The sequence below is a fragment of the Eulemur rufifrons genome, chromosome 7, assembly GCF_041146395.1.
Source record: "Eulemur rufifrons isolate Redbay chromosome 7, OSU_ERuf_1, whole genome shotgun sequence".
Taxonomy (NCBI): domain Eukaryota; kingdom Metazoa; phylum Chordata; class Mammalia; order Primates; family Lemuridae; genus Eulemur; species Eulemur rufifrons.
Window position 1 is genome coordinate 257,266,003 of NC_090989.1, and position 21,376 is coordinate 257,287,378.

The 21,376-nt window shown below is 42.9% G+C and overlaps 1 protein-coding gene across 2 annotated transcripts; it reads left to right on the plus strand.

Annotated features, from left to right (window-relative positions):
- Positions 1-1,149: 1,149 nt before the first annotated feature.
- MSANTD3 (Myb/SANT DNA binding domain containing 3) lies at positions 1,150-21,154 on the plus strand. Of its 2 annotated transcripts, none has more exons than XM_069474487.1 (3): positions 1,150-1,376; positions 12,348-12,798; positions 19,988-21,154. In XM_069474487.1, exons 2-3 carry the CDS (start codon positions 12,381-12,383, stop codon positions 20,395-20,397), a joined length of 828 nt encoding a protein of 275 aa, XP_069330588.1. In that variant the 5' UTR covers positions 1,150-1,376; positions 12,348-12,380; the 3' UTR covers positions 20,398-21,154. The 2 variants fall into 2 exon arrangements, with proteins under 2 accessions (XP_069330588.1, XP_069330586.1); XM_069474485.1 differs by lacking the exon at positions 1,150-1,376 and adding an exon at positions 1,412-1,551.
- Positions 21,155-21,376: the final 222 nt, after the last annotated feature.

The following is a 21,376-nucleotide window of genomic DNA, read 5'->3' on the forward strand; positions in this document are numbered from 1 at the left end:
TCAGACCTATACATGAATAGGTGTGTTCACAACAGCACTCTTAACAATAGCCAAAAGGTGGAAATAACCAAAATACCATCAACAATGAATAAACAAATTGTGATATATACATACAATGGGATATCATTCAGCCATAAAAAGGAATTAAATATTGATCCCTGCTACAACCTGGATGAACCCTGAAAACAGGCTAAGTCAAAGCACCTAGACACAAAAGGCCACATATTATATGATTCCATTTATATGAAATATCCAGATAAAGGTAAATACATACAGACAAAATAGACCAGTGGTTGCTGGGGTCTGGCGAAAGGAGGGACTGGGGATATACTGCTTAATGGGTGCAGGATTTCCCTTCGGAGTGATGGAAGTTTCAGATCTAGATAGAGGTGTTGGTTGCTCAACATTATAAATGTAATAAATAACACTGAATTTTTCCCTGTAAACTAGTTTATTTTATGTAAATTTCACCTCAATTTAAAAAAAGAAAAAGTTAAACAGACTTCTCTGCCCTTCTCTGGGCTTGGAATCTTCCCGATAGATCCAGGGCAAAAGAAACACCCAGCCACCATGCTTGTGGAAGAGGCAAAAAAGGGTCCCTTGTCCTGACAGTTGTTTGATCTTTTGTGCATTCATTTACACACGCACTAATTCCCACCGAGTTAGCATTCAATGTCTGAGCCAAGTCCCGGGCTCTAGAGGGCACAGTCCCGGCCCTGGGGAAGCGCACAACCTAGGGGGAGGCACATTCCGCAAATTTAAAAACAAAAGTCCGTGATAAACTCAGCATAGGGGGCTTGGCCGTCCCAAATATCACAGAGTCCCAAAAGAAAAGGGCCTATTTCAGTCAAGGGGCTTGGACAGAACTAACTCGTGTCCATGGCCGCCAAATCTCTTGTGACAAATGCATTCTTTTGTTGTTGTTCGTAGAAATAAAAGACAGTTTTTCGGGCCCTTTCAGGACCTCCTCGGCCAAGATGGGAAAAGGGAACGAAATCAGCACACGGATGCCAGCCGGGGACGTCAGCTGCGGGGTCAGTGCGGACGGGCCGGTGGGCGGGGGACACCCCGCGCCCCGCCCCAGGCCCCCCGGGAGGCCGGCGGCCGCAGCTCGGGGAAGTGGGGACTGCGCGGGGCCGCGCTCCCGCGCTCCTCCGCGCCGACCCACCGGCAGGCGGCGGGCGGTGGCTCTGGGGCTTTGTGGCCGCGGCGCGCGCGGCGGGGCCTGGCCGGCCGGGGGCGCGCCGCCGCCGCCCGGCGCTCCGGAGCCCGCGGCCCTTCCGGCCGTCCTGCCTGCGAGAGGAGCCGAAGCCGCCCGCGCTCGCGCCTCGCCGGCCCCTCCCCCGGTCGCCGCGGCAGCCGCGCCGCCGCTGCAGGTAGGAGGCTCCCGTGCCGGGCGGGCCGCAGCGGGGCGGGGGCGCGGGAAGGGGCGCGGGCCGGGCGTGCGGGGGCCGCGGGCCGGCATGGCGGGCGTCCGGGCCGAGCCGCTGCGACCCTCGCTCCGCAGGCCGGGCGCCGAGCGGCCGCTCGCGCGCGCCGCGATGGGACTCGGTGAGTAGGGCCGGCCTGCTGCGTACAAAACCCCAGGGCGCGGGCCTCGGGGAGACTCAGTGGCGCACCCAGGCGCGGGGCGGGTGGGCTCTGGACCCCCGGGCTGGGGGAGCCGCTTGGGAGAGATCCGCGTGACCCTCAGTGCCGCGGTCTTCCCGTCGCGGAGCCCCCACTGTGTGCCGGGCACTGTGCTCCGCACTTTTCTATACTTGTCTCTTTTAAGACCCCCATCGCCCGTCCAGGGGTGTAATGGGAGGGGTCCCCCACTTGGAGGATGAAGGCCGAGCATCACATCCCTGCCGGACTGACCTTGGGAAGGCGCCTTTGCTCCACGCCTGGGCTGCTGTTTCTGTAAATAGGGGGCTCTGTGGCTGGGATGGGGAGGAGGCGTGGAGTAGTACATCCGCTGGTACTGTTGTGAAACATAATGTATGTAATGATAATAGCTAAATTTTCAGCACTTTGTATGTAGCAGGCCCTTGGTACTAAACAGTTGGCATGAATTATCATTAAATCATCGCACTGGTGCTATGAGGTAGCTACTGTAAATTGCATGAATAATCTTTATTTAGGAGTAGAAAACTGAAGAATTTAGTCTCCCTATTCTGATTCAGGAGATTGAGTGTTTCTTAGGTGTGATAACATTTAAGATTACAGATGTTCCTGCAGTACTAAGAAGAGTGGTTATAGGATGCAGGGATACATTTGTCACACATTTAAAGCTGGAGGTAGGATAATATCAAGGCCAGGGGGTGTGCAATTGCAGTGCGTCAGAAAAGACGGTTGTGTTTCCAAGAAAATTGTTGAATATTAATACCATAACATAGTTCCTGAGTAGGATTGAAGATTGTTGTGGGAGGCTGGGGCCAGAGAGACAAGGGGTGGACTGGGGGGAGAAGAAGGATTCTGAAGCCCTGGAATAAGATGTAGAGGAAGGGACCTGGGTTCACACCCCACCCCAGCAGCATTCTGGACCAGAATTCCATCCTTCCCTTAGAGACCAGGCTGGGGCATGAGGGATCCTGGGAGGTCTCTTCTTACTCCCAGGCCACACCAAAAGTGTTCAGCTGAGTTAGGGCCTGGTAATTTGGCCTCCTAAAATGTCATTATCCCTTCTCATGATGCCTGGAATTCTTTTAATGTGTTTCAGAAGATGGGGATGCTGGCCAGCCGTAAAGCTTGATAAGATGCTTAAAATACAAAGGCCTAACTGATGTAATAGAGGAGTGTGTTTAGAACACTGCTCACTTGGTTAGAGAAGCAGTGGGCCCGAGGAGATTATTTTGGGTTTCAGTTTGGCATGGAGAGAACTGGAAGGCTTTGGACCTTGGAGAAGGAAGAGAAAGGTGGAGAAGGCCCAGGGACTGCACCCGGGGAAAACACAATAGAAAGAGGAGCCAGGGACTTCACCCCAGCATCTGTGGAATGCCTAACAGTTCAGTTCCCTGCGACCAAGGAGGCACCCTTTCTTCTACAGATTTGTGATGATTTCTTACTTACGTGCTACGGGAGGCCAGGGCTAGACTCAGGCACACCTTTATCCTGAGTAAGCAGGAAAGGCTTCCTGGAGAAGAGTGTTGTGTTGAGTTTGGTTTTGTTTTTAACCAGGTTTTGAAGCAGCAGGTATTCGGGTACATAGTGATGGTGACAGTGGGGAACACAATGCATGGTGGAGAGGGCAGTTGCTTTGGAGAGATAGACGGTTTGAGTTCCCATCTTAGCTCTGCCATTTCTTAGCTTTGTGCTTTTTTTGTGAGTATAAAATGTTTTTTCACATACCTGGCAGGCAGCTGAACAAGTGCTAGTACCATTTTCCCTGTCCATGATAACATTCATTCAACAAATGTCTGCTGAGCACCAGTTGTGTGCTGAGTCATATGCTACACGCCGGGGATACAGAGATGAGTCAGAAATGATGTATTCCCTTGGGAATTTCCCAATCCAGTGAGGGAGAGGGACACAGAGCAAATTACAAAAAATATGGGAAGTGCTACAGTGCAATCATATACAGCTGGCAGCAAGCTCATGGAAGAGTAACTCATTCTGGATAGAGAACTTGGCCAATCTACCTCTAAGAAGATGAGTATGAGACCTTATGACAGGTTTTGAATGCTCCATTACTTCCCAAGTTTGATCTCTTTTACCCTTGTCTTTGCCCTGATATTCTCTCTCTTAAAAAAAAAAAAAAATTAGTTGCAGTGTATGTGTCATTTGCAAGCTGCTTCAAACCCATTTTAGAGGGAAGCTTATAAATAAAATAAACAACAGACTGGGCATTAGTTGAGGAAGGCTTCACAAAAATTACATGGGAGTTGGGACTCGAAGGATGAAAATGGGCCCTTGGTGGACCTTGGGGGAAAGGATTCCAGCCACAGGAGGCCGCGTGTACTCAGAGGTGTGTGCACACAGCCGATTCGAGGGCATGGAGGTGAGTTTGGCCTGGTTAGGTTGAAAATTACATGGAGAGGGTCGTGGGGTGGTGGGCATGTATGTGGATGCAAGTGCTGTCATCAGGACCAGACCCAGAAAGGCCCTGAATGCCATGTGAGGAGATGGGACTTTATCACTTAGGCAGTGGGAGAGATGTCAGTGGCATGTGGCGTGATCACTGTGTTTCTGGATCCCTCCTGTGGTTGTGTAGAAGAGGGACTGGAAGTTTAAGAATCCAGTTTAGAGATTAGGATCTGAACTCAAAATAGGCAGTGAGAATGGGAGAGGAGCCAATGGATATTGAGGTAAACGTATCATAGGTCTTGTTGACTAGTTGCATGTGATTGAAGAGCATATTGATGTTTCTGCTTTGGGAAACCAAGTTGATGTGGCTTGACATCGAAATCAGGAGATTTGGGGGTGAGGGAATAATTAGTTAGTGGCAATGGAGAATTGGAGCTTTCTAAGGTACCCATACTGGACAGCTAGATAGATGTGGCTGGTAGACAATTAGAAATACCTTTGATGCTAAGGAGAGAGGCTGGGGCCTGGGAGAGAGGTTCTCCTGACACTCCCATCTTTTTTTTTTTTTTTTTTTTCCTTTTAACAAACACTCCTGAGAATCTACAGAGTGCTAAAGATACAAATAAAATGTAGTTTCAAGCCTCAGGAGCTCACCATCAGATGGGGGAGATCCTTGAAGACATGAATAGATCTCAGTGCAGAGTAATTCTCAAAGTGCTGCAGTAAGAGGTAAATACTTGGTACCCTTGGCCTAGAGCAGATTTGAGAGCTGGTGGTTGTAGCTGAAGTGGGAGTGGAAGAGAGTGTACTCAGCTGACGAGAAGCAGGCTGGAGTGGGAACAGCTACAGAAGGGGACCTTCTGTATTTCAAAAGTGCTTTCTGTGGAGGATACTTTAGTAATAACACCAAAGGCATCGGTTTAGGATGGAGCTGTGGGGGAGGGGAAGGAAGGAGTCATGGCTTTTAAGAACCCTCATCTGGGCTTTATGGAGAGAACTGTGAGGGTGGGAGAGTGGGGGTGGGGGCAGCCCTTGCCTTAAACACAAGGCTGGCTCTGCACACAGGCACACTCAGGGACAGATGGTGAAAATAAACACTTCCAAGTTACATGGCTACATGGAGTGGGTGGGGAGGGAACGCATTGGAGGAAGCAAGTGTGGTGCTAGGTTTAAGACTGGAAAGCCCTCCAAAAGGAAAGAAAGAAGGCAGAGAGCACATGGGTGAGTGGCTGTCCTGGGCAGACAGGTTTGAACATGTAACGTCTGAACATGTTACTCTTACCTCTGCATAAAATGAAATCATGAAGGCATCATAGTCGGAGTGAGGCTTTTAAAACATTGGCATTTCTACCTCCTTTTGGACTGTAATGGAATTTACAAGCAGCAGCTAGGAAATGATTATTTTATGATAAATCCTTTATAAAAGGAGAAATTTGAAATAGTAGCACATCTAGCAGTAATTAGTAAAAAACAAAAATGCAAATGACAAGCAGGTTGGTTTCAACATATACTCCACAAATATATATTGAGCATGAGCCATGTACTAGTCACCCTTCAAGGAGCTGTAGTCAACAGGAGATCAGATCATCTGCTTTAGCCATTTTACCTGGAACTGCTTAACTTGCAGAGTTAAACCTGTGTGTGGGCCTTAAACAAAATAGCAAGATCATCTAAAATGGCTGAGATCACTTTGTTGTAATGTTCTCTTTCATTGGCCAGTAGCTCCACTAGGCTCATAAATAATCAGAAAATACCATCTATGTGTCTTTGGCAGTGAACTGTGGAAATTAGGTTGCAGATAAACCATTTTAATGGCAGTGCTAACAGGGACTGCCAGCCTTGGATGGGACTTTAGAGAACACCCACTTTGGCTTTATAATTTAGAGATGAGGAATTGACAGGGAGGAAAGAGGACGTGCCCAATGTCACAAAATGAGTGACAGAGTTGAGAGGAGTGCCCTTGAGTTTTCAGATATGGCATGGGGGAGGCTTGAGGATATCTAACAAAAAGGGCATCTTGATGGGGAGAGGCCTCCAAATGAGGAGATATGGGAGGAGGGGTTGAAAGCAGATGATGGAGTTTTGCTTTTAGACCCTGCTCTGTTACTAGGGCTCTGCAAGCCCCTTGTTTTGCTCTGAGCCTCAGTTTCCTCAACTGTAAAGTGAGAGGATTGGACCCAGGTCCTTTTTCAGTTTAAAAGAAAGGTTATTTTTGAGATGTTGAGTCAGGAGATAGGTGACAGACCAGGATAGGAAATGGCCTCTATCTCTTTAAAGCAAACCGATTGTTCACAGTTGTTGCCAGGCCTTCCTTGAGGGGAGGGATGCCCACTTCTGTATATGGTAAGTATTTCCCAACTTGCAGTCCTCCTTTGTCTTAATGCTAATTTGAATTCCCATCTATTCTAGTAGGAATCAAGGTTACTGTTCTAGATCCCCCCAATCGTGGGGTAGTTTCCCTAGGCTCAGCGCTGTCACTGTGCCTATCACACTGCCTTGTCAGCAGCCTGTCCCACAATACCATTCTCTCTGACGCTTGCACAGAGTAGGCACTCAGTTAATCCTCATGTATCCTCATTGCCTCCCCTTTTGCTCTCCTACCCTAGTGTGGACACACGCATGTCCTGGTCATTTCTTTCTTTGAAACAGGAGATGTATAACTCCTCCTTTCTAGTGACATTGTCCCCACTTGGAGTCTAGGCCCTTTCTTATCAATTATTTATATGAGTTGTCTCCTTCAGCTTTCTCTGTTCATATCCTATACATTCTTAAAGATCTGGCTCAAATGTCATCTTGTTTTTGAAAAATGCAAATTAACCTCGCTGTTTCTGTGAACACCCAAGGTGCTTTGTCCTCTATTATGGTGTCCGTTTCAGTGTGCCTCTTGTTTTAGTTGTCAGTTTATGCATGTCCGCGCCCTTCAAAGGCTATAGGGTTCAGGTTGTCTTTGTATCTCCCATATACTTTAGAGCTGTGTTGAGCCTTTGGCAGGAGTTTGTTGAGTTGTGTGTATATGAAATAAAGAGCCAATAAGTATTCGAGTGTATACATGGAAGCAGTTTAATATGGGTAGGAAAGATGGAAAGAACTAAAATTTATCGAAGGTCTAGCCTGTGTTTGTTTTTTTTTTTTTTTTTGAGACAGGGTTTCTGTCTCTGTCTCTGTCTCTGCAGTGGCACAATCATAGCTCACTGCAGCCTCCAACTCCTGGGTTCATGCAATCCTCCTGCCTCAGCTTCCTGAGTAAGCTGGGACTGTAGGCGTGTACCAGCATACCTGGCTAATTTTTAAATTTTTTGTAGAGATGGGGTCTTGCTGTATTACCCAGGCTGGTCTTGAACTCCTGGCCTCAAGCAGCCCTCCCAAAGTGCTGAGGTTACAGGCATGAGCCACTGCGCCCAGCTAGTCTGTGCTGCTTCATTCACATTGCCAGACTGTTTTGTAGGGGAAATAAGATGGGGGGTGGGTATTAACCCCATTTCTCCGATGAAGCATTAGAGGTTAATTGACTTGCCTAAAGTCACACAGCTTGGTGAGTGCTAAAGTCAGGATTTGAGCCCAGGTTTTCTGCATCCAATCTCTTCATTCATTTCACTTCATTTCACAGCAGTTCATCAATACCCTGACATCTGTCAGTTTTCAGTGCCACAGTTCTTCAGTCATGGTGCCCATTCTGAGTATTAACTTCAGAGAATTCCTGTTCCATAAAGGAATCACACCTGTATCAAATGTTTAATGAGGGCCCCCTTTGTTGATGGTCACTGGGCTGTGTGTTGAGCTACAAGTACGTGTAAGAACGGGTAGCACACTGTCCAGGAGAACAGCAGACACAAAAGGTGATCACTCATGAGCAGAGCTGGGGGAAGGGAAGGCTAGTCCATCTCTAATAAAAGCTGATGCAGCAGGGAAAGCTTGTTATGTTATCATCTATAATCAGTTGTGGACATTGCTGAATAGTTTTAAGCTAGAATGTGCTTTCTAGCCTAGAAGTTTCTATTAATAAGCTTTTCCGGGGAGATCTCTTACTTTGGGAAGCATTCATTTACATGCCCAAGCAAAATGTCAACATTCTCCTGAAGCCGAGCATTCCCCATTTTAAAGCTCCATAAGATTTCTCCAGTTTCTTTCCAAACCTACAGCCTTATCAGATTAACAGGATAAATTACTTTAGAGCTCTGGTTAGAGTGAGAGGTATACACCTTGTGGGGGGGATTGTGAACCCTAGGTTTGAGAGAAAGGGAGGAGGCAGTGGAGCCAGGGAAAGAGCCAACAAATAGAGGTGGACAGAAACAGGCAGGCTCCACCTCTGTTGCCCTAACCTAGGACCTTTCCTGCTGATAATTAGAGTGCTAATGGCTGTAATTGAGCAGGGGAGTAGAGTTGTCACTAGGTCTGAAAGAAGAGTGCTAAGCACAGCAGAGAGGAGCATGGGTGTTGGAGTCAGACCACTGAGTATTTGTGTGACCACAGTAAGTTTACTGAGCCACAGTTTTCTTATCTGGGAAATGGGAATAATAACTGGTTAGTGGGCATAAACAGCCTACTTCATGAGGTTGTTGGGAATCCATAGGGAACCTCTGGGGTACAGTGGCTCACATCAGAATCCCTTTATATCCCTGCAGAACGCAACCACAAGGCCCAGGGAGGCCTGCTGTTCTACGAAATTAAGCAAAGTAAATTGGTAACTCTGGGTTTACTTAGCTAGTGATTAAATAACAGTTTAGTTAATAGGCTGTTAATGGTCCCCAGGTGTTGGTAATTCTGAGTATTTTCTTTTGAGAGCAGTTGTGTAATTTCTTCTGGTACTTTAATATATATTTTTTTCCCACAGAAAATATTGAAGTGTAACAAATGATGCTCTCAGGGGCTATTTGGGGGAGGATTAATGATATAGTGCATATTAAACATTTGGTATAGTGTCTAACCCACAACAAGGGCTCAATGAAAGCTATCTGCTATTATATTATTGCTGTTACTACTTTGAGACTCAGCCGGCCCCATTTAGGCCAAGATCCTTTGTGAAACGTAGACTCCCCACAAATCCACCACCACCTGGTGGCAGCTAGTGGTACTGCACACATTGTGAGAAAGAATTATTAAATTGCTTGGAATTAATTCCATGTCATTTCAATCCCACCAAGTATCACAGGGACTTTGTTCAGTGAGGGTGTGGCTTATTTGGCTGAGAGCTGAAGTTCATATATAATTAATCAATGAAGTGACACTGTTCACCTCCTTTGCTGGCATAGAATAAGTGTTAACAGCAAGAGTAAATGAAGTGGGGAACAGACATGCGCATGTGCTATTAGTAGAAATGCAAATTGGCACACTATTCTACAAGCACAAGCTGGTCCTTGTAAGTCCTAAGTGTTTTCATCTCTTGTGGCAGCCATTCCTCTTCTAGGAGTCTCTTGAAGAAATAATTAAGGTAGAAAAAAGATTTATTTAGAAAGTTGTTAGGGTGTGAAGTCTGTGCATGGGGGAAGAAAGAATTCTCAGACAGTGATTAGGATATATAGAAGTAAAGTTTATTTATTTTCCTGAAAGAGAAAGAAAGAAAGGTAGGGAGGGAGAGAGAAAGAGGAAAGAGAGGGGAGAGAGAGTGGCCACCACGACACACAGAGGGAGGAAAGGAAAGCTGTTTGGTGCTTTTAAAAGGTAGAAATGGCTTTTATTTCCTCTGCTTTAGGGGACTGATAACAAAAGCGGCTATGAAGCTGCTGTGTTGGCTTTTTCTGTTTCTCACGTAGCAGATTGATAGCAGGAATTAGTTTCTTCTTTCTTCTCGATAGTGGGAGGCATCTGGTACTGTCTCTTCTTGAGGAAGCTGGGGAAGTTCGTGCTCCTACTGTCCGCTCAGGAACTTTTTCAAGGCCGAGAAAGAACTCAGATAACAAGTTAGGCCACACGTGTTTTAATTAAACAAAGGGTCGTTGTGTTCTGAGTTTATCTCTCTTACTTTCTATTTAATAGTTTTTTTTCCTGTTAGATAGGTTATTAGTAAGACCACCTTTCAATAGTATATGTCTGTGTGTATATACATGATATGTATAATGTATATATAAAATAGCATTGCATGTAATAGAATGTATTATATTGAGAATGAATCAGACTTCTCAGTCCTTGTAGCAGTGATTCTTACACAGAGCAGGGCTCAGGGAAAGTAGGCATATGGACATCTGCTGGGGCAGAGGAGTTGGGGTGGGGGAATTGGATCAGAATCTGCTCTGGGAGCTACATAGTTTAAGAACATACACTGTACCTATTGATTTCATAATACAAACTGCAGAAAGTGAAGTTGAACATAGACATCTTGGCAGAGATAATATAGATGAGATATACCGGGCATTTGTTAATTTCAGTTATGGGAATATTGACTTATAGGGAATAGAAATATTGATGAAGGCAAAAATTAATTTGAGACCTTTGAGGATGAAGGGACCTGGATTGGATGTCCTTGTATGGATATTAGAGCAACATGGTCAAAGCACAGGAATTCCCCTGGGAATTTAGGGGTGCGGAGATATATCCTCAAAGATAAATGTCCCCGTGTTTAGCTTTGCTTTGGAGCTGAGGACCAAACCACCTTTGACATGTGTCTAAATCTCTCAGTTTCTAATACCTGATGTGTCCAGTATGAGTGTGAAGCTGGGTACCTGGTATTTGGAGACACTGATCACACTAGTACGTCATTCTAACAACTTTTGGAACGAGGTGGTGCATCATGAGAGACCCTGACCAGGTTCTGTCACCCGCACATAAAGCCCACACTCCTTGGCCTTAATTTCAAGGGTCTCTGATCTGGCCCAGTCCCCTCCAGCCTCAGTCTAACAGGTTTCAGCCATTCACAACTACAGTAACCCCTCTCCAGGCACAGAGTATGAAGACCTGGTTTGTAAAGTACGATTTTAAATGAGTGTACCATAAATTTAAAAGCCACAGCCTTTTCTCACCTAACTTTTTATTATGGAGATTTTTAAACATATGCAAAGATTGAGAAAATAACAAAGCATCTTTGTGTACCCGTCACCTTTGATTTCATATTGTTCAATTTTTGGCTAATGGGATTCCTTTCCAGCTGGTTCCTAATTCTTTTGATACAGTTGGTCAGTTTTAAATGGACTATGTCATCAGTGTCTTGATGCTTGCCTATTGCTCTGAAAAATCAGAGGCTTGGAGAATGTAAGAAGAACTGGGAGTATGTTGGCCCCTTCCGACAAGGGGAGCATATGATGCTTACTGTATTGCTGCAGTCAGTGTTGCTTAGCTACATTTTTGCCTTAACATATATGAGAGATTAATTTTATGGGAAGCTTCTTGTGATTAAAAGATGTGGGAAAAATGTGGAGTCCTAACACGCACATAGGTTTCATACGCTTCACTGGAATAAGACACTGACTAAGCACCTGTTGTGTGAAAGATGCTGACTCAGGACTGTGGAGGTTGGCAAGGTGACTTAAGAGAGTCATGGCTGAATAATTTGGAGTCACCCAAGGTGAGAGCCTAAGAGATAGTTGTGGAATGATCCTAAGAATACCAGACTACTAGGGCGGTTCAGGTTCTGGACTTTCCATGTTGCCATCTTTGTGATCTTGTACAATCCACTTTAGCTTTCTGACCTTTAGTTCCCACAACTATAAAGAGGAGCCTTGGACTCAACCTTTAAGCACCCAGGCCCTTTCATTTCTGAAATTATATAAATTATTTACTTAGGATTCTGTACTTTTAAAAGTGGCCCTCAGACCTGAGGGATCACAGACTCCAACCTCTCATTTTAAAATAAGATGAAGAAGCTGAGGTTGGTCCAGGAGCATGACCTATCCAAGGTCACAGACACAGTGTTGGAAATGTCAGGGCTTTTGGAGTGATTTCTTGATGATTCTGAAACTTGATAGTGTTCACATCATCTGTTCTATTTGATTATACAATGGCTTCTCCTATCTTTAGCAGTGACGAAACTTTGAGAAAGCTGTTTAGTTCCAAAGCTGCCTAACATTATGATTTGGGGGAATAATCAGTTTCCTAACATTAAGCAGAAATAAATTAAGAAATTAGAGTTCCATATGGATGGTCAACTTTTCTTCTGTTGCTGTTATATGCCAGATACTCACAGTATGGCCAAGACAAAGGACCTACTGGGAAGTCTACTTTGAAGTCAGACCCCATTCTTAGTACGTTTCTGAATATTTTCCTGAGTTCTGAATGTCATAATTCACCATTAATGGAAAAGAAAGTACTGTATTTCAGACAAGGGTATCAAGTCAGTGATTAAGCTTAAGTGATTTGCAGGTGTGTTTTTTTGCTGCAGTTTGTAATTATTGTTTCAAACTTCCTTTTTACAGGATAGCTAACGGCCAGGAGAAATATAGTGGAAAATGCAAAACAACGAAATTATAAAACCTGCCAAATACTTCTCAGAGTTGGAAAAGAGCATTTTGCTTGCTTTAGTAGAAAAGTACAAATATGTGCTGGAATGTAAGAAAAGTGATGCGCGAACTATTGCCCTCAAGCAACGTACCTGGCAAGCGCTTGCCCACGAATATAACTCTCAGCCGAGTGTATCTCTGCGGGATTTCAAACAGCTGAAGAAGTGCTGGGAGAACATCAAGGCTCGGACCAAAAAAATTATGGCCCATGAAAGGAGAGAGAAAGTAAAACGGAGTGTCAGCCCACTTCTGAGCACCCACGTCTTAGGGAAGGAGAAGATTGCCAACATGCTCCCGGAGCAGCTCTACTTCCTGCAGAGTCCTCCCGAGGAAGAGCCTGAGTACCACCCTGATGCTGCAGCCCAAGGTATCGGTTCCTGACGCCAGTGTGCATGCTCTCATTGGGTTCCTCTTTGATATTTTAATTTAAAAATCTTTCACTTTCAGGGAATTTCTAAAAAAGAAACTTTCATATCAAACTTGATTTTCCTAATTCAAGTTCTCAGTATTATCTAGGACATTAAAAATCATATAGTACATAGAGACAAAAGTACTTGTTTATATCTTTGTGTTCTCTCTCTCAGACACTTTATTACTTATCCATAAGGAAAAATAAGGGGCTGCATTAGTAGTTATTAATGAGGTACTTCAGTTGCTTATCTCAACGTGTCTCAAATATATTAAGGAGAATTTGATGAGGATTTATATTCATTCATTCAGGCTTATTTTTTTCAAAAAAATATTTTTGAGGACATATTATGTACAAAGCACTTCATTAAGTCACTGATAGGCCATATTCAAAGAGTGAACTATTTCAAACTTGAAAAATTAAGTACAGGAACTAGTATAGCAGACACCGAGTTATTCTCCCAGATTAAAAACCAGCATTTCTACCCATTATAATACTGTGATCTACAGTTGTGGTTCGTGAGACTGCAGGGATCTTGAGAAATTCTGGAAAAAATTTTAATATACTTTTATTGAAAAGAGAAAAATATGCCATACATAATTCTTAGGGAAGAGAAAAAGTGTCATATAGTCAAAGATGCAATGATAAGAGTGTCATAGCCCCAAAAAGTCAGAATTTAGGGGCTGTTGATACATCTCCAGGCAAGGGGAGGGTGGAAATACATGTAGATAAATTTCCAGTAATTCCTCTTTTCATACAGGAGTGGCCAGTTTATAGAAAGGTTCATTGCAGTTTGTAGAAGAAAGACCCTGAAGCAAAGGAAGGTTTCTGGAGGGGGTACAGAAGGTTGCTCAGAAGGTGCTGCAGGGACCCAGCAAACACTTGCCCAGGAGAATCTGGTTCTTGGCTTGTGGGACGAGAAATTCACTTGTCAGCATCCCCAGAGTTAGATTGAGCTCTGAGGAACTGGCTCCTGTTAATTAAAAGTCACAAGAAACTGTCTAAAATCAAGAATGTTATCTGTGCAGGGCGAAAAAGATAATTACCAAACAAACTGAATACATGTTTTTGATTAGCACCTCCCCCCACCGCTCCCTATAGGGAGATGATCCTGGGGAGTTAGATTATGATTAAAAGTTTGCTTGCTGATCATGTGACCAAGGTTAAGTCCAGGGAGCCAGTTGGGTAACCATAGCCGGTTGACATCATGAACCTCATGCATCGTTTTCCACTCTAGGAGCCTTGGGTCTGGGGGTGAGTTCTCGAGTTCTCAAGGCAGGGTACCTCCTAGCAGTGCTTGTATGGGCACTGCCAACTCTCTCTTCCCCCTCATCCTTGCTGCTTCTGTAGTGCACTGCTAATTGACAGTGTCCCTGCTTTGGAGATGTTTATAGCTTCAGCCAGTTAACACTCCATCTTGCCTCTGAGCCATGCAGTTTCTGTGAGGGAGAAGTGCTGGGGGAGGGAGAGGGGTGAATCAGCAGGGCTGCTTTTCACATTGCTTAGTCGCTGTTGTAAACCGCTTTCAGTTCATTTTGCAAATATTTAATCTGGATTATTGTGCGTTGATTTCATGGGGTTCTTCTTAGGGCTTGGACAGTCTTATTTCCGCATTTTCAAATTCTGGGGTAGGATCTAGAAAGTTCATCCCATAAATTTTTTTCTCTTTCTTTTTGGAAAAAATGATGTAATTCATTTAATCATAAACACAATTTATAAATTTCCAGCAATAAGGGAATAAATATGGAATCTCGGTGTCTTTCCTTTGGGGACATTTACTAGAAACTCATTGTAAAAGAGACTTACTTCATCATATTGGATGTTTGTACGTACATGACACTGGAGACTTCCCTTTTTGCTGGTGATTATTAAAATACAGCCAAATACTGCTCCTGCGTCTAGGTCACATCTGGAGGGCAGTGGAGAACCTTGGTGCTTTGTCAGTTGGGAGTGTGTCCAAAGTAATCTGTTATCGTTAGTAGTTAAGGTACTAGAACTCTTTCTATACATTAAAACAGCCTTGACTTTATTTCACTCATTTTACATTTCAATTTTCTTTCAAGAAGGCAAAAGAAGCCTGAAATTGTCAGTCATCCCTTCTGAGACTTGGTGGGAAAAAGGTTGAAAATCTGCTACAGGGTTGTGGCCCTCATACATCGTGTATATTTGACATATGGATTGTGTGTGTGTGTGTGTGTGTGTGTGTGTGTGTTACCTTTATTTTTCTAACACGGTTCTGTCCAGTGCAGTAGCCATAAGCCACATGAGGCTAATAAACACTTGAAATGTGGATACACCAAAGTAGACGAAATTGAGATGTGCTATAATTGTACATACCACATTTTGAAGACTTTTTTGAAGTGCCCAAAAAAGTAAAATATCTCATTAATAATTTTTTATATTAATTATATGTTGAAATGGTCATATTTTAGATATGTTGGATTTAAAATATTACCAAAATTAATTTTACCTATTTCCCTTTACTTTTCTAATGTGGCTCTGAGACCATTTGAAATTATATATTAATAAATAGCTTGTATTATATTTCTATTGCAGAGCGCTGTTCCAGCACCTTACAGGGTGCCTATTAGAGAATTAGGTCCTCAGAAATTTGTTGGAATTTATTTTAAAACTGTTAAACAGAATGGAGCCTAGTAGTATTCCACTAGAGGCCTCCCTTCAACTATTTTTTGTTGTGAGATGGTTTGAACTGTGTCATCTTGATCACCATCCCCTGGATATGCTTAGCTTTTTCAATGACTTTCTTAAAATGTACATCTGTATTTGAACACAGTAGTCTTCAAATTTAAGTATAACACTTAAGATTGTATTTGCAAAAAAAAAAAAAAAAAAAAAAAAACCCCAGTAAGTCCCCCTACATATATTAAAATAATTTACACACTGCAGATTTTGTGATCTGTGCTAACTTGGCTTTCACATTTATCTTCCATTATTTTTGCGGAACAGGTGCGCAGAACAAACCAAGGAAGCCAACACAATTTGCTAGGAGTGGCTGGGAAGGTGGGATGATCAAAGGTCAAATACATTTAAGAAAACTAAGCTTTGGAGTAGCACTCAAATGTCTTAGGATAATTTATATTTAATTTCAAATGCTATTATTAAATATTTATGTGCTGTAAAGCTATAATTGAATAGTGTGAACATTTCTTAATAAATTCCATTAGTATTATGGTTTAATTGAATCCTGTTCTTTTGGGGTGGGAACTCAGGTACAGAGGGCTGAATTATATTTCCAGTCATGACACACCAGCCTCACTGGTCTGTGAAAAGCCCCTCTTTTGTGTTAGTTGTGTGTGTGTTCCCTTCTTATCCCCATTCCCCACTTTAATTCTCTTCTTCTGCACCTGAATCATAGTGTATTCTTTCATGTGTTTTATGTGCATATATTATTCATTTAGATAGGTTTAAGATTGTTCTATAGATATCATTTTTTCTCCTTTTTCCACTTAGAATGTTTTTAAGATTAATTGTCATTGCAGTGTGTAAATCTATATTGTTTCTTTTAGTTACTGTATTATATTACATATATGCATCCACACGTCCTATTTATTTTCCCAATCTGTCCTATTTCCTATGTTCTGTTTAGAAGAGCTGGGGTTTGGCCTGTACACAGTTGCTTTCCCATCCTTTTGCTGCCACAGTAGGCTTTTTCTGCTGAGATTAAACTTATTTAAATTGTCCAAGTGAAAGAACATCCCCGTGGCTGTGTTCTCTGGTTCCAGGAAAGCTCAAAGGCCTTCCTACCCTTTTTGCATAAGATTGAGTTGTTTTCTGCTTTTTGTTTTACCTGTGAGAGAGATTACATGGTGAGTGTTTGCAGCAGGCTGCCATTCCCAGGCTAGTCTTTTTCCAATTAAGAGAAGATTCTTCCCATCTGAACACTAGCTTCTATTCATTGGAGCTAATATTTGTGTGAAAGTTAATTAACTATTCCATCGGGCTTCTGTAGTTTTAAGTCCCATCTTCTGCCAGAGTCTTAAGAGGCCTGGCTTTTTTCCTTTAAAATTTGTATATTAGCACACATTTAAACTAAAAAGAATAGTTTGAAAGTAGAGTCATTTCTCTGCTCCCAGACAGGAGCGTACTGTGTGAATGCTTATGGCTCTAGAAATTTGGAGGTCAAAATGCAGACTATACACCCATATTCTTCATAATAGGTGGTTCTGTAGTGGATTCAATTTGGAGGCTGCATTTTAAAATATATAAGTGATGAGCTGAACAAGTGGAATAGTAGCAGGCTGGGTATTGGAGTGGTTGAGCTTGGATTTTGGAGTCACGCAGGTTTAGATTAGAATCCTTGTTCTTTCAACTAGCCAAATGACCTTGGAGACTGCATTTGGTTTTCTATAATAATTCCTCCCTCAGAGGGTTGCTGTAAGGATTAGATGAGGTAATGCTGTTAAAGCACTAGTCTAGTACTTGATTCGCTGCCCAGAAAATGGTAGCTACTATCATCATCATCATCATCCAGTCCCTAAAGCCTGGAATTGTTGAGATAAAAGTGAGCATTTAGAAATTGGGAGAGACAGCATTGAGAGGGGATGAACTTTAAGAACTCAGAGGAATATCCAGAACTATCCCCTAGAATGAAATCAAAAAGAAAAGCGACTTGCAGGGGTGGGGAACCTGCGGCCTTAAGTCCACATGTGGCCTTCTAGGTCCTTAAGTGCGGCCTTTTGACTGAATCCAAATTTTACAGAACAAAATCCTATTATGAAAAGGGGTGCAGCAGAGAAAGATGAAGCTTTTCTTGCCTCCTTTGGTGCTTAAAAAAGAACAATCTTAAAATCAGAAAGCTGCAGGTTTCCCACCTCTGGAGAGGTACCAAAAAATGTCTGATGTGTCCAGTCTTCAGAGAAGACATTTTGAGATCCAAAACTAGAAAGGAAACAGGTGAGGTAAAGCTCTTCACAGTTGGCATTCACATCTGAGGGCCCCTAGCCTCAGTGTTAACCCTTTCCCGTTCCTTTGTCCTATGCCTCAGTTACCCACTCAGAGCACCCTTCTTTCCCCACAGTTGGGCTGTGTTGGGAGGGATGTGACCCACTGCAGATGTTTCGCCCCACACACATCTGGACCAGGCCCTGTGCTGGGTTCTCCATGAGGATGAAGAAGCAGCAGTCTTCTGTCTTCAAGTACTCAGATCCTCGAAGGGGAGGTAGTTAAACCACCAGTTTTAACAAACGCTTTGCCCGAGGTGGGCCCAGGAGGTAAAGGAGCATGAGAGAAGAACATCTACTTGAAGCCAGAGCTGTTGGAGTTGGGGAAGATTCCTGGGGAGACATTTTCATTATCTCTGGATGGCACAGTCTTTTTTTTTTTTAAGCATGAAATGAGGTTTATTGAGGACAGAAAGATAGGATTATAAAGCAAGAGCAAGATCAATTCTTTCTTTTTTTTCTTAACCTTTTCCAAAAGTAAGATTTTTTTTTTTTTTTTACCTTTAATCTTAATTAGGAACTAGTTATAGCTGTTACTTTACCCCTTGGAGTGAAATAATTAAACAGTAGCCATTTTCCTTTTATTAACAGTGTTTTATAAATTAGGTTTCCCCCAGTAGCCATTAACCTTCCCGGCATCCCATCTTCCAGAATAATGGAGTGGATATAATAATGTAATCAACTCTGTTAATAAATTGATATGATTTTTCTCCAAAGAGAAGATTCTCATTATTGGAAATGTAAAGCTTCTCAAGAAAGCCTTGGAGTCACAGCTAGAAGACGCCATGGGTTAGTGGAGTTAGTGATTTCTTTATGGAAACTCCCTAAGTGACCTATAAAAAAATAAGGGAAACATGGTACCTACCAAAAGTGGCCTCCTTTTGCATCTGTATATTCTTTCCCTTTGTATTCAAGGGTTCAGCTGATAAATATTTACTAGGCTTCTGTGTACCAAGCAAAATAACTGGTACCCAAGGATAAAAGAAATGAGTAAGTCATGGTGTCAGGATAATACTAGTGTGTGTCAAGTGCTATAGCCAAAGCATACACGTAGAGAAAGGAGAGGAGCTGAGGTCTCGTGGACAAGTGGCATTGGTCCTGAATGAGTACGAGCGGGGGCGTTGAGAAAGGGAGACTACAATGAGTGGAGGGACAGACAGTAAGCACAATCAAGTTGAGAGAACAATGAGACACAGAATTATGAAAAAAAGCATAACCTTTTAAAGAATGTGAGTCGTCTGTGGTAGGATTAAAGGGTGCACAGAGTATTTTGAAGAGTAAGGCAAGAAAGACAATGGAAAGTTGGAACCAGGTTATGAGGTTACTTAGGGCACATTGAGAACAGAGCCAGAGATGGTAACCCCTGGGAGAATACGAAAAGGTAACAGGTGAGTGGAGCAGGAGTCTCAGTACCTAAAGGAGACTCGAGAAGGAGCAATGATAGAGGAAGGAGGCTTTAGAATAACTTAGTAGAGAGCAATGATTCAGAAGCTAATGGAGGAAGGAAATTTCAAGAAGGATTGTTAAATGCTAGGGAAGAGTTAAATAAAAGGGACACTGAAAAGTGCCCTTGGGATCTGACTGTTGACCCCAAATGGCAGTGCTGGAGGTAGCAGCCAGATGCAGGAGATTAAGGAGAAATGGCATGTGAGGAAGTTAAGCCAGGGAGTGCAGACTCATCTTTCAGAGAACATTTGTAAGACGGCTATCCAGGGTAAGGGTTGACACCTGCAACTAGTAAACAGCAGTGGCGCTCTTGTGAAAATGGAACATAAGTGCTCGTGGCCGAATGAGAAACTGGCAAAGGGTGATCAGACCCACACTGGCCTCATATTGTGGTCTTAATGCTCATCACACTTGGGCACATCTCAGTTTTAGAGTTTATATCAACAAGGTCTCCAGTTCTTGATTAGTGTGGTCTCTGACCACGGATCCCATACTTGGAAGTTCTAGAAATGACATAATGAAACCCTATATCATAATTTCTTAAGGAAAATTTGCTTCTGATTTATGGGTTTTTAAAAAGTCAGGTGTGGCCAGGGTACCTGTTGTAGGCATGAAGGCCAAAGCAGACACTATTTTAGATACATCCTGTAATGAGGGACCCTGTCATTTGAAATAGGATTGATTTTTTTTTCTCTGCTTGTAAAATCTTTGAACATATGTTTTCTGCTACTGTTTTTCAGAATCATTTGCTGTTTCAAATAGAGAACTGTGCGATGATGAGAAAGAGTTCATACATTTTCCAGTATGTGAGGGGACTTCTCAACCTGAACCCTCGTGTTCAGCTGTCAGAATAACAGCCAATAAAAACTACAGGAGCAAAACCTCTCAGGAAGGTGCTTTAAAAAAGATGCATGAGGAAGAACACCATCAACAAATGTCCATCTTACAACTGCAACTGATACAAATGAATGAGGTGCATGTGGCCAAAATCCAGCAGATAGAGCGAGAGTGTGAGATGGCAGAGGAGGAACACAGGATAAAAATGGAAGTTCTCAATAAAAAGAAGATGTATTGGGAAAGAAAACTACAAACTTTTACCAAGGAATGGCCTGTTTCCTCATTTAACCGGCCCTTTCCCAATTCACCCTAAGAACTTCGGGGGTGGCTGTCTTGTAATTAATCTGTGTTGGCAAAGAAAGTCTGGAACATGAACTTGCGGTCAGTAACCTGTAACAGAGCTACGACTAGCAACATTAGAGTGGTAGTAGTCACTTATTTAAGAATACATTCAGGTAAACAGCTGCACCCTATGTACCCCTTAAGTGGCAAAGAAGCTGTTATAGTCTTCTGAAAATTATCACTGAGTGCTATAATTCTGAATGTAATGTCTCTTAATTAGAATTCATACAAGAACCATGTATGAGTGTTGTTGTTGTATTTTTTTTTTAATCAAAAGCAAGTGTGACTATAAAGGAGTATGGCTGATTTTTTTCTTTTCCTTTTTTTTTTCTTTAAACAGAGGAACTTTTCCATCCAAATGAATGCCCTTCCATTGAAACTGGCTGTCCTGGGAGGCCACACGTTTCTCTAGTGGTGATGCTGTTGCTCAGAACTTGCTAGAAGTCTTTAGGGAACCTCTATGAGAGCTGCAGCACCTTTTTTATTTTTTTGGTGCCATCCTCTGAGTGTGGATTTTCTGTTTTTAAACAGCCCAACATTTAGGAGGATATTTTCTAATGTGGCTCATAAACTGCCTTTTAAGGCCTTTCCCCAAAGAGGAGTTCCAAATAATGTCTCCAACAATGGTAGCTTTGTTGGAACTAAGGATGTGACTACTTTGAAGGAGAAATGTTCATTTAGATTTCCACATTCTGTTATGTTTGTTTTATTAAAAAAAAGACTTGCAATTTTTATAGTCACACTGTGTTATGTTTTTTAAAGGTACTGCCTCCCTCGGTAGTTTCCTCCCGACTGTGTACTACTGAGTCAATGTGTGCCCTTGTTTTTAGTCTTTAGCCACCTGAGGAAAGGCCCTTCCCTCACCATGCTCATGAGGCCAGCTCTGCAGCTGGCGTTACACAGTCAGCATTGGGCTTCATGTAGGAATCCATTACCAGCAGACTTGGAAA

Excerpts from the sequence above, each read along its gene's own strand:
- MSANTD3 (XM_069474487.1), top strand. The coding sequence starts at position 12,381 with ATGCAAAACAACGAAATTATAAAACCTGCCAAATACTTCTCAGAGTTG. Across the intron at positions 12,799-19,987 it reads CCCTGATGCTGCAGCCCAAG|AATCATTTGCTGTTTCAAAT; the intron begins GTATCGGTTCCT and ends ACTGTTTTTCAG.